Source organism: Hemicordylus capensis, chromosome 4 (assembly GCF_027244095.1).
Source record: "Hemicordylus capensis ecotype Gifberg chromosome 4, rHemCap1.1.pri, whole genome shotgun sequence".
Lineage (NCBI taxonomy): Eukaryota > Metazoa > Chordata > Lepidosauria > Squamata > Cordylidae > Hemicordylus > Hemicordylus capensis.
The window spans coordinates 74,951,245-74,971,130 of record NC_069660.1 but is presented as its reverse complement, the minus strand read 5'-3'; the positions used below and the strand labels follow the sequence as shown (position 1 = coordinate 74,971,130).

Below are 19,886 nucleotides of genomic sequence, written 5' to 3'. Positions count from 1 at the left end.
AGCCCCAACAAGAGTCCCCTAGTTGCCATAATCTGGCCATGAGGGCAATCCCAATCATAGGGACAAACCTGAGAAATTGACGCTGCGGATGTACTTGAGCAGCTCGGCACCATCTACTGGGTCCATCCTGGGACAGAGGCCAATCTTCCCAGGGCACAAGTTCTTGTGCATATTATGCAATGCATGGCCCATAGCATAGACAGCATCGATGACAAACTGCACCTTTCCCTCCTGCTCATAAGCAGAGTCCTGGCCAATCCGCTCACGATCTGGAACAAAAAAGATACAGCACAGGGTTCTGTCACATGTTTCTGTTAGCAACTGTAGACACAGCCAGGGTTGTCTGCTTCCTTTACAATCTGGGATTTGATGCAGAATGTCCTTTCCTGGAAATTAGGCTACTGCCAGGGGTATGGCCTGATAGTCTTTAAAAGGTACCTCTTCCTCTTGCAAGGGATGTTCACTGAGGCCTTCCCCACTGGAAGAAGGCATGCTTTGAGATAGGAGAAGAACAGATAAAGCAATAAGGGCTGGGAGAGAGTTGGTTTGCTGCAAATGAAAGAAAGAAATGTCATTATTTTCTTACATAATTTATGACCCAGACATGGAAAGAATATCACTGTAAAGCCAGAGAGTTGCGCTGCTGAGGGGCTGTCAGGAAAAGGACAGCAATAGTCACAAACATATTCAATGCCACGCATTCTGCCAACGTGTAGACTGGTCCTGAATAAAGGAGCAGAACTTCAGGCATTTTCTCACATGAGACTTAAAGCAGGTTTTGCCTGAATGGATTTCTAAAGTGAAAGGAAACACAACCCTGCACATTCCAACTGTGGACACTTCCCTTCTGTATCACATTATCAATGGCTGTGTGTTCTCGAAACTAGCAAGGGACAGAGGCTCAGGAGTTATTTCAATTTCATGTGTGGAAATGCCCTTTGTGGAGTTCTATGCTGTTACAGTGACATTGTCTGAAGATACTTGATTAGAGTAGTTGGGACTCCCAATGTGATGGGAGGGCTGGCTTGCTGGCAGAGGACGAGTGCATTCATTTCTGGCATGCCAGGCTCTAGAGATGTGCAAAACGTTTCAAGCTCAAAACGTTTAGACTCGAAATGGGTTGTTTTGAGTGTTTCAAGCTTGAAACAAAAGACCCTTAAAATAAAGGGCCTGTTTCAAGCTCCAAACAAAACAATCCCATTTCGACCAAAATGTTTTGAGTGTTTCAAGCACCAGTTTGGATGTCTGTTTTTCCCTTGCTGATTGGTTTTCTGGCACCGGCTTCTGATTGGCTTGTGATCTCCTTGCTTCTTAGTTGGCTTGTTATCATACAAATCAAGCGTTGTCATGGGCAACTGTGCCCCCATTGGCTGGAGGGAGACAGAGGCAGGGGGAGGCCAAAGGAGGGAGTTTCAAAATGTATTTAAGGAGACTCTAGGGCAGACAGAGCCCTTATGGTGTCTGGTACATCAGAGGATTGGAAAAGAAACTTCAGCAGCAAGTGAAAACAGACTGGTGGTGGTGGTTTGGGCCTGCCTGGCTCAGTGGATAGAGAGACAGAGAGTGACTCCTGGGCTTTAGGGATGTGCACGGAAGCTGGCACAGGTGGCTTGATGGTGGGGGGTGTCTCACTTTAAGAGCAGGGGAGGGTGCACTTACCCCTCCCTCTGCTCCCCCACACCACCCCTGCCGGCACCTGATATTTTACAGGTCCTATGGGGCGGCAGCGTACTTCCCTGCCGCCCCATTTGCTCTTTGGCTGGAAGGGGCCAGAAGTAGCTGGTACATGTGCACCCGCCAGGCGCAAGAGCGCACACATCACGAGCACCTACAGGCCTTCCAACATGCGCGAGCAGAAGCGCGACATGCACACCAGCTACTTTAAGCCACTTCCGGCCGAAGAGCAAACGGGGCGGCAGGGAAGTACGGGGAGACTGAGGAGGAGCAGGAAGACATTCTGCTTCCTGGACCTTCTCAGTCCCAGACTGAGGGCGGAGGTGGTGGTGTCCCCCAAAAGAAACCAGCAGCCCCAATACGACCACCACCCAAATGGGGCCGGACCAGCACTTTGAGCTCCACCATGGTGAACCAACCCATGCTGTCTGTGTCCACTGTGGGGCACAGGTCAGCAAGGGGAAGGACCCTAAGCATCTTTTGATGTTGGGGATGGTGAACCCCCTCAACAGCATCACTTGGGGGCCCCTGCTCCTGCTGGTGTGCCCTCGAGTACCAGCAAGGCACCTGCTCCCAAGCAGGGGAAGTTGTCTGAGCAGTGGGTGCAGTCGGTGGGCAAGTGGTCTGGTTGCCCAGAGTCTCATCTCATCACCCAGGCCATTGCCAAGATGATCACTTTTGGACTGCTTGCCCCCAACTATAATATCCCCTCATGCACCACTGTCAGCAGGCAGGTGGTACGGGGCATGCAGGGAGGCTGTGCTGGGGCTGCTGTGCACTGCAGCGCCTGATGCCAGCATGCCTTTTACTGCAGCTCTGTGGACCAGCTGCAGTGGGCTACACACTGCTTTTCTGACCCTCACAGTGCCCTGGTGGGGGCAGGAGAGCGAGGGGACATCTGCTGCTGGTGGCGTGGCACCAACCCCTCCCATGGCAGATGAGCTGTCAGTGGCCATGGATCGACAAGTGGAGGGATGGCTGTCTGGGCAGTGCCTGTAGGAGCAAGAGCCAGCCATGCAAGGCCAGGCAAGGAAGCATGGCTTGGAAGTATGCAGCCTATCCCACCAGGTAAGGGCGCTCATTTCCAACGTTGTCTTGGCACTCAGACTGTTCTTTATTGCCATGAACAGCTTGTGTGCCGAGACAACAATGCTGAATCAGGCTTTGCCCACCACTCTTCTCCTCAAGATGACAAATGGGTGAGCTCCAGTCTATGTTGACCACTGGGAAAGCAATTTCCTAGGCAGGTCAGCTGAGGACTGGAATGGTGGATTGGCTCAAGACACCCTTGGGAGCATCTGCAGAGCATGTTTTGTCCTACCTATGTGATCCCTGCCTATGTGACTCCTATGTCACCCCTGACCAATTGCCCAGGTGGAGGGCCCTACTGGTTGAAGAGGTTAGGCAAGCCCAGGAGAGGAAGCTGGAACACAACCAGGAGGAGGGTGCTGGAGCACCTACTGATAGTGTGCAGTCCACTCCTAGCAGCAGCATCACCACTGCTTCCCAGTCCAGCAGTGTGGTGTCCCTGGCAGGGCCAAGTGAGCCGGTAGTTCTGCCTCAGTGTTCCGCCTGGTGGTTCACAGAGGGCTTCCTGGGTGCCTTGCCAGGGGTAAAGGAGGAGCCCTCTGAGCCCTGCAGCAGTGCTGAGCAGTGCGTTCTGCAGTACCTGCTGGAACTGGTGGCAGGCTGGGAGATGGAGCCAATCTAGGTTTGGATAACACATCTCCTAGTCTGGCCAGACTTGGCGATGGTTGCTGGACAGTTCCTCTCATGCCCACTGAGTGGCATCCAGAGCATGAGAAGGATGTGTCCATGGCCGGGGACATGGTGACACCCCATCACTCATGCTTGGAGGTTGGCTTGGTGGAGCAGCTGGTTTTCCTGAAGGCCAATCTCCCCCTGCTGGGCTATCCAGAGCTGGCCATGGAGGGTGAGTAACTCATGGTAACTCCCACCCACTGCAACACCACTGGTAGTTTGTCTCATCCAAAACCAGATGTGTCACAGTTTGCCCGTCAGTGCTGCTGTCACACCCAGACATGCACGCCACCGCCATGATGATATGGATTGGTGCCCTGGCTCATGTATCAGGCTGTCAGCCAGAAACATAATGCTCCTCAATCAGCACCAATCTGAGCCATGGTGTTATCCAGACACTGGCAGGCAGCAGTATGGATCCTATGGGAGCTTGGGGTGAAAGTTAAAAATTTGTTTAATATCACCTACTTGCCCATTCCTTTTGTGGATTGGGTGGTAGGTAGCACCAGTCATGCCCTACCACCCAACCCACTTTGGTGTCCATAGGAACTACCCATGGGAAACAATGTGATGTCTCCGGTTTTCCCATTGTTCCCTATGGCCATAACACTTGACACGTTTCAAGTTTGTTTCGCTGAAATAGCTGGCTCGACCAATAAGAGAGCATGCCCTCAGCTCTTGCCTATGGGCTTCCCAGAGGCATCTGGTGGTCTACTGTGTGAAACAGGATGCTTGACTAGAAAGGCCTTGGGCCTAATCCAGCAGGGCTGTTCTTATGTTCTTCTGCTGCTTCAATCCATGAATGCTAAAGTATTCTTTGTGTCCTGTTTTGACTTGTTAAGTCCATCTACATCCGTGTCCACAATTGTGGAGCATCATGTTTCCATTATTTAACATAATGTTCACACTATTTAGTTCACACTGTGAGCCAGCAGCTTGTATCCATCACCCAAAGATGCATTATGCTGCTTTGTGCAGCCCCTGCTCAATGGGCAAAGAGGCATTTCTTAAAATGGTCACTCTCTTATATTAAGCTGGAGGAGAGCAACTGTTTCTGTTTGACCCAGAATAGCATCTTTCCAGTGGCTTTTGCTGGTGTCTCCCTTGTGTCTCTTTAGCTTGTGAACCCTTTTGGGACAGGAACCCATTTTCTTATTCCTCTTGCTATGTAAATAACAAAATCTACCCATTGAAAAGTGGTATAATAATAATGAGACATAATGACACATAATGAATCAGAAAAAGTAGCCTTTCAGTACCATCTTTATTATCTAAAAGGAAAGGACTCAAAGCAAAGTGCAGGTTTCCAGGTCTCCCATTAACATATCCTCACCACACCAACAGCTTCACCAATAGCTTGCATGGAAGAGCTTTAGATTATTAAAGTCCTTTTCACCACAAGACACTGAGGGTCCTGGAGGACCAGATTCATCCCAAATTCTACAACACCAGCTCTTGTCTACGGTTTGCTACCCCTCCTCGGCCTGCATTAATGCTGTATGTTGTTGGCTGGAAACCACACACTTCCTTTGAACTTCTCCAGCTTGTACACCCCAGTCACGGTCTGAGCTGCAGCATATGCAAATATGATTCAGCCCCAGCACCATCCATCTCACCATCGGTTGCTCTCGCAGAAGTCTCTCAGGGACTCTCAGCTGTGTCAAAGGATGCTCTGTACAACATCCATCAGTTCCACGATGTGCTCTATCAAGTACTTGCCACTGCCAGCCACTCCTTCAGGTTTACTCCAGTCCCAATCCTCCTCCCTCCATGCCCACCCCACCCCCCACCCCTCTCCAGCCAGCACTGGATTACGGGATCATTCAAGTATATGGTAATTACCCACGACAGCTGCCTGCCTCTTCCTGTCATAACCATTCTTAATGGGACTTGAAACATGTTAATCATTCAGGAAAGATACCGATTAACATAGTGCACTGTTAATTAGAGCTAAAAGAGGGTCCCCTGTGGTATGGTGCGGTATGGTGCTTTGCCAGGGAGTAACAGCAAAGGCTTCATCACCAGCCCAGCCTCCTAAATTCTGCTCCCTCCCCAGCAGTTAGAAGAAAGGGAGGGTGTGCTTGCACATGCCTGCATACATGCATGGAGCCATGGGATTCAGAGGAGAGAGGGGGGCTTTTAAAATGGAGGACATTCTCAAACAAAAACCAGAGGGAACCTTGGAGAAGGCACTGAGCACTGGAGAAGGCACTTCCGGAAGGAGTGAAGAGAATAACTCGTGTCCCATAAGATCTATTGTGAAGAGCAGCTTCATACTACAATATTCTTGTTGGGATCTGATTCCAGATTCTTAATAGAAAAAACATAGGCAATTTGTGAATGGTACCCGCATGTGTAAAAATGGCAGCTTTCACTTGCAAAGTATACACACAACCAAAGGGGGAAACAGGAACTCCAGCTTGCTGGCAACTACTGTGATTTATACACCTGGGCAGGACTGGAGTAAGCACAGAGCACCCTTCAATAGCTGCTGAGAGCCCAGCACCTTAGGAGGACCCACTGTTGACTTCTGCCCTGGTCCTCAGGGGAAGACTAGGTCAACTGCTGGCTGAGTGAACCTCGTTCCATTATAATGACAGGAACTTCCTCCCTTCCCCATTCTTAGTAGGAAGAACAGTCGTGTTCTAGCTGACAAACCACCCCCGCCCCGCCACATAAACACACGCACAATTTTCCATGGAGTATTACTATACTACTGGGGCACTGTGGGTAAAAGAGAGAGAAGAGGCAGCCACCAGCTAGTATGGTTCACTGCTGCTGTTTCACTGAAAATGAAAGAAACTCACATCTGCCACCACTCTAAGGGGAGGGGACATCCATGTAGGAAAAGGCCCACCAGAGATTCTCTTGCTGAGGGCCCCCTCAAAGGTGGAACCAGCTGTGCATCTGGGTACTGTTCAAAATCACACTATAAACAAATATACGAAGCTGCCTTATATTGGGACAAGCTATTGTTCTGCCTAACCCACATTATGTCCTCTGACTGACTGTAGTTTTCCGTGGGCAAGGGTCCCATTATCTGAGACCCTTTTAGATGTGAGGACTGGATTTGGGACCTTTGACATGCAAGTCATGTGCTCTGCCACTGAGTTATGTCCCATGTACTCAAGGACTGCCCCATGTACCCCTGGCTCCTAAATCGACAGGGTTCTAATGTCAGGCTATCCTAGGCTGGCTGTATTTTGTGTAGCCTTGGCCCACATTAGGTAAAGTGTGTCATCAAGTTGATTTCGACTCCTGGAGCCCACAGAGCCCTGTGGTTTTCTTTGGTAGAATACAGGAGGGGTTTACCATGATGCCTTTCAGCATCTTCCTATATCACTGCTGCTCGATATAGTACCAGCAGTGATTCGAACTGGCAACCTTCTGCTTGTTAGTCAAGTATTTCCCCACTGCGCCACTTAAGGTGGTAATTGGCCCACATTAATTAAAGTGTATTTGCCATTCATCATCAGCTAAAGCAGGGTATTCTTAACCTTGGGTCTCCAAGTACGTGGCCTTTGTGGCTGGGGATTCTGGGAGTTGTAGTCCAACAACACCTGGGGGTCCAAGGTTAAGAAACCCTGAACTAAAAAAATCAACTGTGCACTTGTTTATCTATCTCCCTCCCTCCTCCCTCCTTCTCCCCCCACCTCCAGTATCTCTCCAGCTAAGACGTTTCTGTATCTGCGAGTAGCAAAGACATTATCCATACAGCAAGTCTTTTCCCCACCCAGCATGTTTCTTCCAGCATTATCACAGCTTACACTAACCTTGCAGAATATGTCTGCGCTGTGTGTAACCCTGATGTTATGATACATGGAAAGAGAAATGTTGGAGGGAAAGAGACACCAGTGGACAACAAATAATAAGGCAGCAAAGAACAACACAGCCAGTTCTGCCTTCTCAAGGAAGGGTCACAGCTGACTGGCACATAAGCCAAAGCTGTACAAAGGCACTCCTGGCCCTGGCAGCTAACTTAGATGAACTGAGTAGAATCTCTCAGCAAAACCCATGTAAATTCCTAAATTTTATTCTAGCGGCAGGTTCACCTTATAAATACCAGACAGCTTTAAAAGAATAGTCTGTTTTAAGAATAGTCTATATTCATCCTTGGTATGCTGAACTGAATACAGTTCCAGCTGAGGGGTGTGTGTGTGTGTGTGTGTGTGTGTGTGTGTGTGTGTGTGTGTGTGTGACATTACTAATTTGCAAATGTTTAATTTTTGTCACATACGTTCTGTGCATTTACATTTTAAAATAATAGAAAAGGGAAAACATTATTTTTATGTTGGAATATTCAACATCCTGAGTAAGAAAATTGTTTGCCTCATGTTCCATGTTAAATAAAAACAGTAACTACTGTAGTCCTAATTTCATAGTTCATGTAGATGCATGCACAATAAAAAGACTAAATAACAAGCCACAGAATAAAATATCCCAATTCTACTCTGTAGCTATTAGCAACCACAAAAAGAGAGAGTGAGAGGAAAAGTACATCCTTAAAAAGATACCACAACAGAAAGAGGAATACATAATATTATATACATACATTCATGTGCAATGCATTTAGCCAAAACAAAGTAGAATAACAAAATCCTAGAATCTTGGAGCTGGAAGGGACCTTAGAAGACTTCTAATTCAATCTCCTGCTCAGAGCAGGCAACTGCCACAGTATCCCTGACAGACATTAAAAAACAACAACAAAACCATACCCTGTATACAGGATAGTACAATACTATCCTCATAACAATGATGGGCTGAAAATAGAATAGCCTCTAATATATAAGCAAAATATCCAAATTTCCCACTTCACTATGCTGTGCACTCTGCTAGACAGAAGGCTAGTGTGCTTACCCATTTCACAGGCCCTTATTCATCGCCATGTAACTAGTACAGACAACAAATGCTGCCTCGCAGTATGTTAATAACTGATAGAAGGCAGCCCATATGCATCAGTAATTCAGTTCATAGGCTCCGTTACGTTGCTTTGATGTCCTTGTCCTTGTAGCATGCTAGACACTGAGAGAGTCCTTATGCTATTTTAATTCATTTCACACAGCTCAGGAGAATTCTTAGTTCTAACATTAAGTGCAGTATGTGTGGGTGGGTGTGGGTGTGGGGTGTCTAGATCAGTGTTCTTCACTGCAAGTGCCATTTGGGAGGCCTGTTTTTTCCTTTGCTGACTGGTTTTGACAATGGCTTCCAATTGGATTGTGATCACCTTGCTTCTTAGTTAGCTTGTTATCTTACAAATCAACTTGACCAGGTGGTGCCAGGGAAGGGGGTATAATCTGTTGAGAATTCCCCTTTACAAGTACAGGGCATTCCCTACAGTAAATGGTGTGTGGTGGGGGGGAAATGCAGGTGCAGGGGGAGGTGCTGGGGGGTCCTCCAAGCCCCCTGCCAGCCTCTAAAATTTCACCCCGGGCCGGCTGTGACCTGGTTCTGGCCTCTGCACACATGCAGAAGCCATTTCCGTGACCTCCACGCATGTGCATAGGCCATTTGTGTCACCATGAGATTTGCTGGGCTGGGCTTAAAGGTAGGGTTAGGCTGGGCAGGAGCACAAGGATCCACAAGGATCCCGGAGCTCCACCCAAGCAGCCTAACACAGGCTCGGCTGCCCTAGCCTGGGTTAGGCTGCTCGTGAGAACAGCCTTATTGAATGCTGACATCTGAGAAGCCAAGGCTTAATGTGAAGATGACATGGGTTTGCACCAGTTCCTCCAGCATCATCACAGAAACAGGTTCAATGATCACCAGAAGATGCACAGTCAAGTGAAGGGGCAGGGGGCAGATAAGCTCTGCTCTCTAGGCACAGAACTGATGATGTATGATGATACAGATGCCGCCGCCCCCCCTCAGTGTGAGAGGTGCCCTTGCATCCACATCTCAATGCCTTGATTTTGTATTTTAACATTCTTTAAACATAAATCAAATCCACAGCACGGGACTCTACTTTCTCAGGTATCTGAAAAAATCAATTTACATTTGTATTAAAATTGTGAGATTTCTATACACACTACTCCAGTGAGCTGCATCTATTTTCAGAAACTGGGGCTTTCTGAAAGAATGAGGGCATCAGTGGTCCCCTGCATAAGATAATACCATATGCAATAACATCATCTGGAACAAAACCCATATAATTTTAGGAGGAAGAGAAGGGTCTAAAGGTAATAGCTAGCTAGCTAGACAGACAGACAGACAGATCTGTGCAACAGCCATTAGAAAGATGCTAACTCGAGTAAACAACTCGAGCTACCCAGAGAGGCAGCGTTGGGATCGGCCCCAATCCCAGAACTTCCCATGAGCAGCTCTTCCCAGGTAGGGTTGCCCAAGCCTGGGTAGGGATGTACACAGACCAGTCCGGAGCCCATTCGAAGGGCCTCCGGACCGGTCCAGACCTGGGGCCAGTTCGGCGGCTTGACACCGGAGGGGTGGAACTTGAAGGGCGGGGTAGGGTGTACTTACCCCTCCCACCGCTCTTCCCCAACCAGCACTCCCAGTTTTTAACACATTTGGGGTGTCAGGGTACCTCCCTGCTGCCCCTTCCCCCATTCCTCGGCAAAAAGCTTCAAAAGCCTGCCTGCACATGTGCACACTGCGTGCGCATCACATCTGTGCGTTGTGTGCATGCGTGAGTATATCGCGCGCACATGTCTGAGGTACACACACATGCGACGCACGGACGTGATGCACGTGCGCGGCGTGCGCACACACAGTCAGGCTTTTGAAGCTTTTTGCCGAGGAATGGGGGAAGGGGCAGCAGGGAGGTACCCTGCCGCCCCAAATGCGTTAAAAACTGGGAGTGCTGGAGGGGGGAAGCAGTGGGAGGAGTAAGTACACCCTCCCTCGCCCTTATAAAGCCCCCCCTCCCCAGTGCTGGACTGCGGAGGTGCGGTTCCATGCACACCACTAGGGCTGGGCTGCTCATGTGAACAGCCTCACTGACTACCAGTTTTTTTCCATACTTACAATTATTCAGACAAATATCTCCAAAAACAGTTGACAAGCTGGCTGATATGATGAGCACCGCAATACTGGTGCTGGTCTGGAACTTTTCCATACATAATATGCAGCCCATTGGTGTTGGACAAGTGGGCTGCTGCTGCACTTGTCCAACACAATGTTAAAATTGTGAGTCTGCAGTTGCACAGTGCTACTTACACTAGAAACTATGTAAGTAGTGCTGCACAATTACAGGCATACAGGTTCAAGTAGCTGTGCAACTGCATGCTTGTGCAAAAGTGCTGAGGCTGCCTGTCATGTGTGCGGCAGCACAAGCTGATGGCCGACCCTGGTGTGGTGTTGCACATCATGTCAGCCAGTAGTTCTAACAGTGGAAAAATATTAACTCTGGAACATATCTAAAATGGCTCTGTAGAAGGCCACTGAGCAGACACAGGGAGGTAATTCACACAAACTCATTTCCAATAGGGATGTGCAAAAAATTTCGGGCACAGAACGATCTGTGCCCGAAATGAACAATTTTGGGTGATTCGGGGCCGAACCGAATCACCCCCGATGTCCCCCGATATTTTTCGGGCACGACCCGAATCACCCGAATTTCGGGCACGAAAAATTCGGGTGATTCGATTCACGGTTGCTTTTTGGCGATTTTTTAAAGTTTTAGTGACTTTGGGGCAGTTCGGGGGCATAGCATGGGATCTGGGCAAAAGGAGTGGGGTGGGGTGGTAGTGCCTAATGGGTGCAGGCTACCACCCCAATTTCAGGGGGATTGGGCAAAGGGCTGATTTTTTGAGAATTTTTGAAGTTTGGGTTTCTTTGGGGCAGATTGGGGGCAGAAAGTGGATCTGCCCCAAAGGAGTGGGGTGGGCTGGTAGATAGCGCCTAATGGGTGGAGGCTACCACCCATCCCCAGTTTAAGAGTGATTGGGCAGAGGGGTGAATTATGGTGAATTTTTTTGTATGAGGTTTGTCTTCATAAGGTGAAGTGTGCTAAACTGATTACTTCCTCATATTATTCATAGTAAAGGAAAGTGTGAAAAAGTGAAAGTGGGGTCATGAGAGTTGTTTAATTGAGAAAAATCTCATTTGCTATGATAGAATGAGAATTCACACCTCAGAAAAAACTTCTGAGGTGTGAATTCTCATTCTATCATAGCAAATGAGATTTTTTTCAATTAAACAACTCTCATGACCCCACTTTCACTTTTTCACACTTTCCTTTACTATGAATAATATGAGGAAGTAATCAATTTAGCACACTTCACCTTATGAAGACAAACCTCATACAAAAAAATTCACCATAATTCACCCCTCTGCCCAATCACTCTTAAACTGGGGATGGGTGGTAGCCTCCACCCATTAGGCGCTATCTACCAGCCCACCCCACTCCTTTGGGGCAGATCCACTTTCTGCCCCCAATCTGCCCCAAAGACACCCAAACTTCAAAAATTCTCAAAAAATCAGCCCTCTGCACAATCCCCCTGAAATGGGGGTGGTAGCCTCCACCCATGAGGCACTACCACCCCACCCCACTATTTTGGGGCAGATCCACTTTCTGCCCACAAACTGCCCCAAAGTCACTAAAACTTCAAAAATTCTCAAAAAATCAGCCCTTTGTCCAAACCCCCTGAAATTGGGGTGGTAGCCTCCACCCATTAGGCACTACCACACCACCCCACTATTCTGCCCCAGGCCCCACTTTCTGCCCCAATATGCCCCAATCTGCCCCAAAGACATGAAATTTTCAGAAATTTCCCAAAAATCAGCCCTTTGCCCAATCCCCCTGAAATTGGGGTGGTAGCCTGCACCCATTAGGCACTACCACCCCACCCCACTACTTTTGCCCAGATCCCATGCTATGCCCCTGAACTGCCCCAAAGTCACTAAAACTTTTAAAAATTCACCAAAAATCAGGATTTTGCCCAATCCCCCTGAAATTGGGGTGGTAGACTCTACCCATTGGGCACTACCACTCCACTCCAAAATTTTGCCCCTGGGCCCCTTTTTACCCCCCGAATCGATTCAGATTCGGATTCGGGTTAAATCCAAATCCGAACCGAATCAAGGGTGATTCGGGTGACCCAGATTCGGGCACAAAACAGAACAGGGGTGATTCGGTTCGGGTCCGAGCCGAATCACCCAAAATCCCGAATTGCACACCCCTAATTTCCAAGAGCCAGGGAAGGCCAGGGGGGAAGCAGGATTGGCCCTGCCTTTCCCCATATGACAGCTGCTGCTGCTCCACATCACACCATGCTCCCAGACGAGGGCCACTGTGGCAAGTGGCGCAGCAACAGAGAGGTCGGGGGAAGGATGTCTGGCCTCCAGAAAGCCTGCAATGCACCACGCTGCTCATGTGGTATACTGAAGTCATTCTAGAGGATGGGGCACTCCTTCCTCCAGTCTCTATGGTCCGTGCTGTCACAGGTCCAGCTGGTGGGGTAGGAGGGTGCATGCACACCCTCCTACCTCACTTTCAGCCTGGGGGGAAAAAAACTCAGGTTACTCAATGGGGCTGTCCCGAACCTGGTGCTCCACATGAGCAGTCGTACCCAAGAAGCCTGTGCAAGCCTGAGCAGGGCTTCTCATGTGAATCCCCTTAAGAAATACTATAGGTGATTTAAGAGGCTCTTAGCAGATTAGGAACATAGGAACATAGGAAACTGCCAGAGACTGAGTCAGACCATTGGTCTATCTAGCTCAGTATTGTCTACACAGATTGGCAGCGGCTTCTCCAAGGTTGCAGGCAGGAGTCTCTCTCAGCCCTATCTTGGAGAAGCCAGGGAGGGAACTTGAAACCTTCTGCTCTTCCCAGAGCGGCTTCATCCCCTGAGGGGAATATCTTGCAGTGCTAAAACGTCAAGTCTCCCATTCAGATGCAACCAGGGCAGACCCTGCTTAGCTATGGAGACAAGTCATGCTTGCTACCACAAGACCAGCTCTCCTCAGATTACTGACAGAGAATATGAACATATAAAGTTTCCTGATGCTGAGTCCTTATATAGGTCCAAGTAGTCCAGTATTGCCTCCTCTAATAAGGTCAGGAGGTGCAGAGGTCTCCAAGGCCTCAGGCTGAAATCTTCCCAAACTCTACTACTTGAGATCCTTTAAATTGGAGATGCTAAGGACTGAATTTGGGATTCTGAGCCTGCAAAGCATACGCCCTACCATGAACTACAGGCCACCTTGACAAGAATTCTAACTCATAATTCCATGGGAACAACCCTACCCAGAAAGTCAGGCTTAAATTGCTGAGCCACTAACTCATAATTCTGTGGTAGCACTATGCATGTTCCTCCTATCTTCAGTTCTATGCACAAAATGTGTATTGCTCCGGCATGCAGCCAGATGTTGAAGAGAGCGAAGAACAGAGCTGCATGAATGACACTAGTTCCATTCCCTGTCACTGCAACCTTTCCTTCAGGATGGACACAACTGATATACCAGGCACAGGAGACACTTTACCAAATTGATAGAGAACTGACCAATAAGAAAAGATTATATTAAGGAGGAAAATTTACAGCCTATCCTTCAAAGTTATAAAAATGCTCTTGGACTACATGAAGATTACTCATGTGAAACCCGTCAAGTTATCCTTTCTTTCCCATTATTGACAGCAACTATTAATCTTTTCCCTCAGCTCAGAGCCCTTCCTGCATTCGTCTCTCAATGAACAGACAAGCCACTCTATCTTGTCAAGATAATTACATATTTTTAAAAGAAGGTTGTTCGTGAGCTAAAAACCTCTGGGAGTTTCCTCTCAGCATTTTGCTGTGTGGGGTTCCAGGCTTCCATACAACGTGCTATGATTCAATAGCTCCAAATATGTATCTGTAGTTATTGCAAATGCTGGCACATATGCAATCTTGGGATTCTAAACATGGGAATTGCTCCTGCCCCATGCACTTCATGTGGCATTCACAATGGGCCCTAAGTATGGTCCAGAATATGTCCATTAGAGCAGTGTACCCCACAAAGTTAGACAAGATAATCAATTTGATTCTGTCGTTATTTTCAGTTTCAAAACACAGTTTTATTTTTCAACATGAGGGTTGGGGTGGGTAGCATCTCTTTGTCTCAGACGTGAGAGTGTGACTACAAGGAGGACCAGCAAAAAGCCAGAGAAAGTTACTGGGAAGGCAAAGGCCTCCTAAATCTCATGTGGTCTTAAACTCTTTTAGCCAAAATACACTGAATGTCCTCCACAGCATAAACAATGCAGGTTGGATTAACTATAAGCACTGAAAATGTCAGGGACTGACAGGAAAGGTCCATCTCCAGGGCTAGAAGCTAGGGCTGATACTTCGAAAACAAGGCTGAAACCCAGTTAAATGTATACAGCTTCAATAAGAAGTTTTTTCCACAGTCATGACCTCAGACTCACAATTGTATCAGGATCATAACTCAAAATCAAGACGGGAAAGGATTTCAGGAGACTGGATTTCAGGGGAAAGATAATAGCCACTACTAAATAGGAAATCCTATATATTAATACATAAGAACATAAGAACAGCCCTGCTGGATCAGGCCCAAGGCCCATCTAGTCCAGCATCCTGTTTCACACAGTAGCCCACCAGATGCTGCTGGAAGCCCACAGGTAGGAGTTGAGGGCATGCCCTCTCTCCTGCCATTACTCCCCTGCAACTGGTTCTCAGAGCCATCCTGCTTTTGAGACTGGAGGTGGCCCACAGCCCTCCAACTAGTACCCATTGATGGACCTCTCCTCCATGAAGTTATCCAAACCCCTCTTAAAGCCATCCAGGTTGTTGGCTGTCACCACGTCCTGTGGCAGAGAATTCCACAAGTGGATCACGTGTTGTGTGAAAATTTACTTCCGTTTGTTGGTCCTAGACCTCCTGGCAATTAATTTCATGGAGTGACCCCTGGTTCTAGTGTTGTGTGAGAGGGAAAATATATTTAAAATATAATTAAAAAGCACCGGCCCCAGTACAGATCCCTGGGGGACCCCACTTCTTACTTCCCTCCATTGTGAAAACTCTCCATTTATACCTACCCTCTGTTTCCTGTCTTTCAACCAGTTAGCAATACACACATACACTTGTCCTCTTATCCCATGACTGCTAAGTTTCCTCAGGAGTCTTTGATGAGGAACTCTGTCAAAAGCTTTTTGGAAGTCCAGGTAGACAATGTCAACTGGATCACCTTGATCCACACACATGCTGAAACTCTCAAAGAAGTCCAAAAGGTTGGTGAAGCAAGATTTACAGAAGCCATGCTGGCTCACTCCCAGCAGGGCCTGTTCTTCTAGGCACTTTACAATTTTATCCTTGAGGATGCTTTCCATCAATTTGCCTGGAACGGACGTTAGGCTAACCGGCCTGTAATTTCCTGGATCAACCCTAGATCCCTTTTTCAAAATCAGTGTTACATTTGCTACTCTCCAGTCCTCTGGTACAGAGCCCAATTTCAGGGATAAGTTAAATATTTTAGCAAGGAGGTCGGCAATTTAACATTTGAGTTCTTTGAGGACTCTTGGATGGATGCAATCCGGCCCTGGTGATTTGTTGGCTTTCAGTTTTTCCAGACAGTTTAAAACATCATCCCTTGTCACTTCTATCTGACTCAGCTCTCTAGCCTCCATCCCTAAAAAGCCTGGTTCAGGAACAGGAATATGCTCAGTATCCTCTGCCATGAAGACAGATGCAAAGAACTCATTCAGCTTCTCTGCAACCTCCATATCCTCCTTAATAATCACTTTCACTCCTTCATTGTCTAATGGTCCAACCGCCTCCCTGGTAGGTTGCCTGCTTAAAGAAGTTTTTCTTATTCCCCTTGATAATTTTGGCTAAATGTCCCTCAAACTCTCTTTTTGCCTCCCTTATTGTCACCTTGCATTTCTTTTGCCAGAGTTTGTGTTCCTTTCTGTTCTCTTCGTTTGGACAGGCCTTCCAATTTCAGAAGGAAGTCTTCTTCCCTTTTATGGCTTCCTTGATGGTACCCGTTAGCCATGCTGGCATTCTCCTGGACTTAGTGGTACCTTTCCTCCTTTGGGGTATACAATCTAACTGGGCTTCTAGTATTGTGGTTTTGATTAAACTCCATGCACTCTGGAGCGAAGTGACTCTCCTGATTTTCCCTTTCAGCTTTCTTTTCACCATACTCCTCATTTTGGAGAATTTTCCTCTTCTGAAATTCAAAATGTCCATGTTAGACGTCCTTGGTGATTCTCTCCCCGCATGTATGCTGAATTTGATGGCACTGTGATCACTGTTCCCTAAAGGGTCAATGACACTGACATCATGCACCAGGTCCTGGGTGTCACTCAGAATTAGGTCCAAGGTCGCCTTCTCTCTGGTTGGTTCCATGACCAACTGTTCTAGGGCACAGTCATTTAGCGTATCTAGAAATTTGACCTCTTTGTCCGGACCTGAATGTGAATTTACCCAGTCTATGTGTGGGTTATTGAAGTCACCCATTATTACAGCCCTGCCCCACCTTGACGCCTCCCTGATTTCCTCCTGCAACTCCCAGTCACTGTCGGCATTTTGATCCAGAGGGCGATAGCACATCCCCAGTAGCACGTTCCCTTTCCGGCCTTGTATAGTCACCCACAGGGTTTCTGTGGAGGACTCCAGTCCACCTAGGTTTTCTAGCTTGTTAGATGCTATCCCTTCTTTAACATACAGTGCTACCCCTCCTCCAAGGCGCCCCTCCCTGTCCTTGCTATAGAGTTTATACCCAGGAATAACAGTGTCCCACTGGTTCTCACTGTTCCGCCATGTTTCTGTTATGCCCACTATATCTATTTCTGTGTTAGAAACCAAGCACTCCAGCTCACCCATCTTGGCTCGGAGGCTTCTGGCATTGGCATATAAGCACCTATATGCTGAATCTCTCCCCTGATGTATGCTATTCTTTTGACTCTTTGACCTGCTGGCACAGGCTCCCGTCTGCTCTTTATGCGGTTCTGCTCTGTCCCCTTCTGTTTTATCTGAATTCTTTGCAGCCTCACACTTTAAAGGATGCCTTTTGCCAAACGGGATACTGCCCAGCTCCCATCGGCTGTTCTCCAGGTGTCATTTTAAGAGCTGCTCTGCAACCTTTTTGATTTTAAGTGCCAGCAGTCTGGTTCCATCTTGGTTCAAGTGCAGCCCATCCATTTTGTACAGGCCTTGCTTTCCCCAAAATGTGTCCCAGTGCCTAACAAATCTAAACCCCTCCTCCTGGCACCAACGTCTCATCCACGCATTGAAACCCCTCAGCTCTGCCTGTCTCACTGTACTTGCATGTGGAACAGGTAGCATTTCTGAGAATGCTACCTTGGGGGTCCTGGACTTCAAAATGCTACCTATCAGCCTAAATTTGGCTTCCAGGACCTCCCAACTACATTTCTCAACATCCTTGGTGCTGACATGCACCACGACAGCTGTCTCCTCCCCAGCACTGCCTAGGAGCCTGTCTAGACACTGCGTGATGTCCGCAACCTTCGCACCAGGCAGGCAAGTCACCATGCAGTCAACATGTGGGTCACAAACCCATCTCACTATCCCTCTAATGATTGAATCACCCACTACAAGGAGGCCCCCACCCCCCAGAGGAGTATCCCCTGTGCAAGAGGATATGGGCTCATCATCCACAGAAGTGGTCCCTTCTAAAGGATGTAAAATGTAAAAATACATTTATCTAACACATTCATCCAGAGTTTTGAGAAGTCACCTCAAAGGTCTCCTATGATGAAAATACTATTGTAGTCCTAACAGTTCACATTTTATGCCCCCAAAGTAGCCAATCAGGGATCATCTTGGATTGATCAAGAAAGAAAGAGGGTATAATCTAAGGTATGTGTCCAAACTGCAGTCAAAGCACAGTTCAAGCACTTTTTTTGGAAAGGGACCTGGGAACCTTAAGAAACAGGAGAGTATACACATGGTGTCCATGCTAAAGATGTAAATGACAGCCACGCATGCATGGATACCATGTGTATGCTGGCGCTATGCGGTGGGTTACTGGGGTGTGTGCCACCCCAGCAGGAAGCTGCATGGGGTGGCAGAGAGCGGGTAAGACTGCTCAATTTCTGACAGGGCCAGAGAATGTCATAGATAACATATTATACCCATTCTGTGTGTCATCTGCGTTGGCTGTCAATTGGGATGACCCCTGGTTCTAGTGTTATGTGAGAGGCAGAAGAATTTCTCTCTATCCACTTTCTCCACACCATGCATGATTTTATAGACCTCTAGCATGTCTCCCCACAGTCATCTTTTTTCTAAATTAAATAGCCCCAGGTGTTGTAGCCTTGCCTTATAAGAAAGGTGCTCTAGGCCCCTGATCATCTTGGTTGCCCTCTTCTGCACCTTTTCCAGTTCTACAATGTCCTTTTTTAGATGTGGTGAACAGAATTGTATACAGTATTCCAGATGTGGCCGCACTATAGTTTTGTAAAAGGGCATTATAATATTAGCCATTTTATTTTCAATCACCTCCCTAATGATCTCTAGCATTGAACTGGCCTTTTTCACAGCTGATCTGACACTTTCAACAAGCTGTCCACCACAACCCCAAGATCCCTCTCTTGGTCAGTCACCGACAGCTCAGATCCCATCAACATATACTTGAAGTTGGGGTTTTTCGTCCCAATGTCACTTTACACTTGCTAACATTGAACTGCATTTGCCATTTTGTCGCCCACTTCCCTAGTTTGGAGAGATCCTTTTGGAGCTCCTCACAATCCATTTTGGATTTCACTGCCCAAAAGAGTTTAGTATCATCTGCAAATGTGGCCACCTCGCTGCTTACCCCTACTTCTAGATAATTTATGAATAAATTAAAAAGCACCGGTCTCAGTACCTTGGGGGATCCCACTTCTTACTTCCCTCCATTGTGAAAACTCTCCATTTATCCCAACCAACACCCAATAATAAGTTTCAGCCCAGGTCAAAAGTGCATTGAAAAAGTAACATCATGATGTCACATCTAAAGGTAGATAGGGAGGGAATCAAATAGTGGGGCTGTGCATTGGAATATCTTATGCCAATGAATTTGTAGGAAACCACCCCCCACTCATCCCCAGTGCCATGAGCAGGTGTCCACTCATGCTGCAGCCCTCCTCATGCAGTGTTGCATAATTAGATTTGGGAAAAATATTCTCCAATCTGAATTTATTCAATTATTATTCACCTAGCGAATAAGAAAATCCAGATAATTATTCTCCGAATTCCCAAACCATCACCTCGTGGATTTTTCCACAAAGGAATACTCTGAATTCACATATCTATCCATAGATGGCTCCTTGGGGGCACTTTAACAAAGAATTCAGAAATCCTGAATACTTAAAGAGTTGAGGGGCAATCATCACAGACTTCTTTTTTTTTAAAAAAAAAGCCGTATAAGTGGCTGAGTCTGTTTAATGAGCAAAATAACATTTTGGGAAGAGCAGAGAAGGCAAGTCTGTTTTCTGGAATCTAGAGGCCTAGACTGAGGACTCTGCAATTCCAAGTTCCAAGCACCTATAATGTTTG

General features: G+C 47.3%; 1 protein-coding gene across 5 annotated transcripts in view; it reads right to left on the bottom strand.

The window, feature by feature from the left end:
- The window catches only part of GRM4 (glutamate metabotropic receptor 4), a 600,709-nt gene that overhangs the window by 84,533 nt on the left and 496,290 nt on the right, over window positions 1-19,886 (bottom strand). For all 5 annotated transcript variants that reach the window (XM_053249246.1, XM_053249247.1, XM_053249249.1 and 2 more), the window contains one exon: window positions 69-269. In XM_053249246.1, the coding sequence (XP_053105221.1) occupies window positions 69-269 (201 nt within the window). The remainder of the gene's footprint in view (window positions 1-68; window positions 270-19,886) is intronic.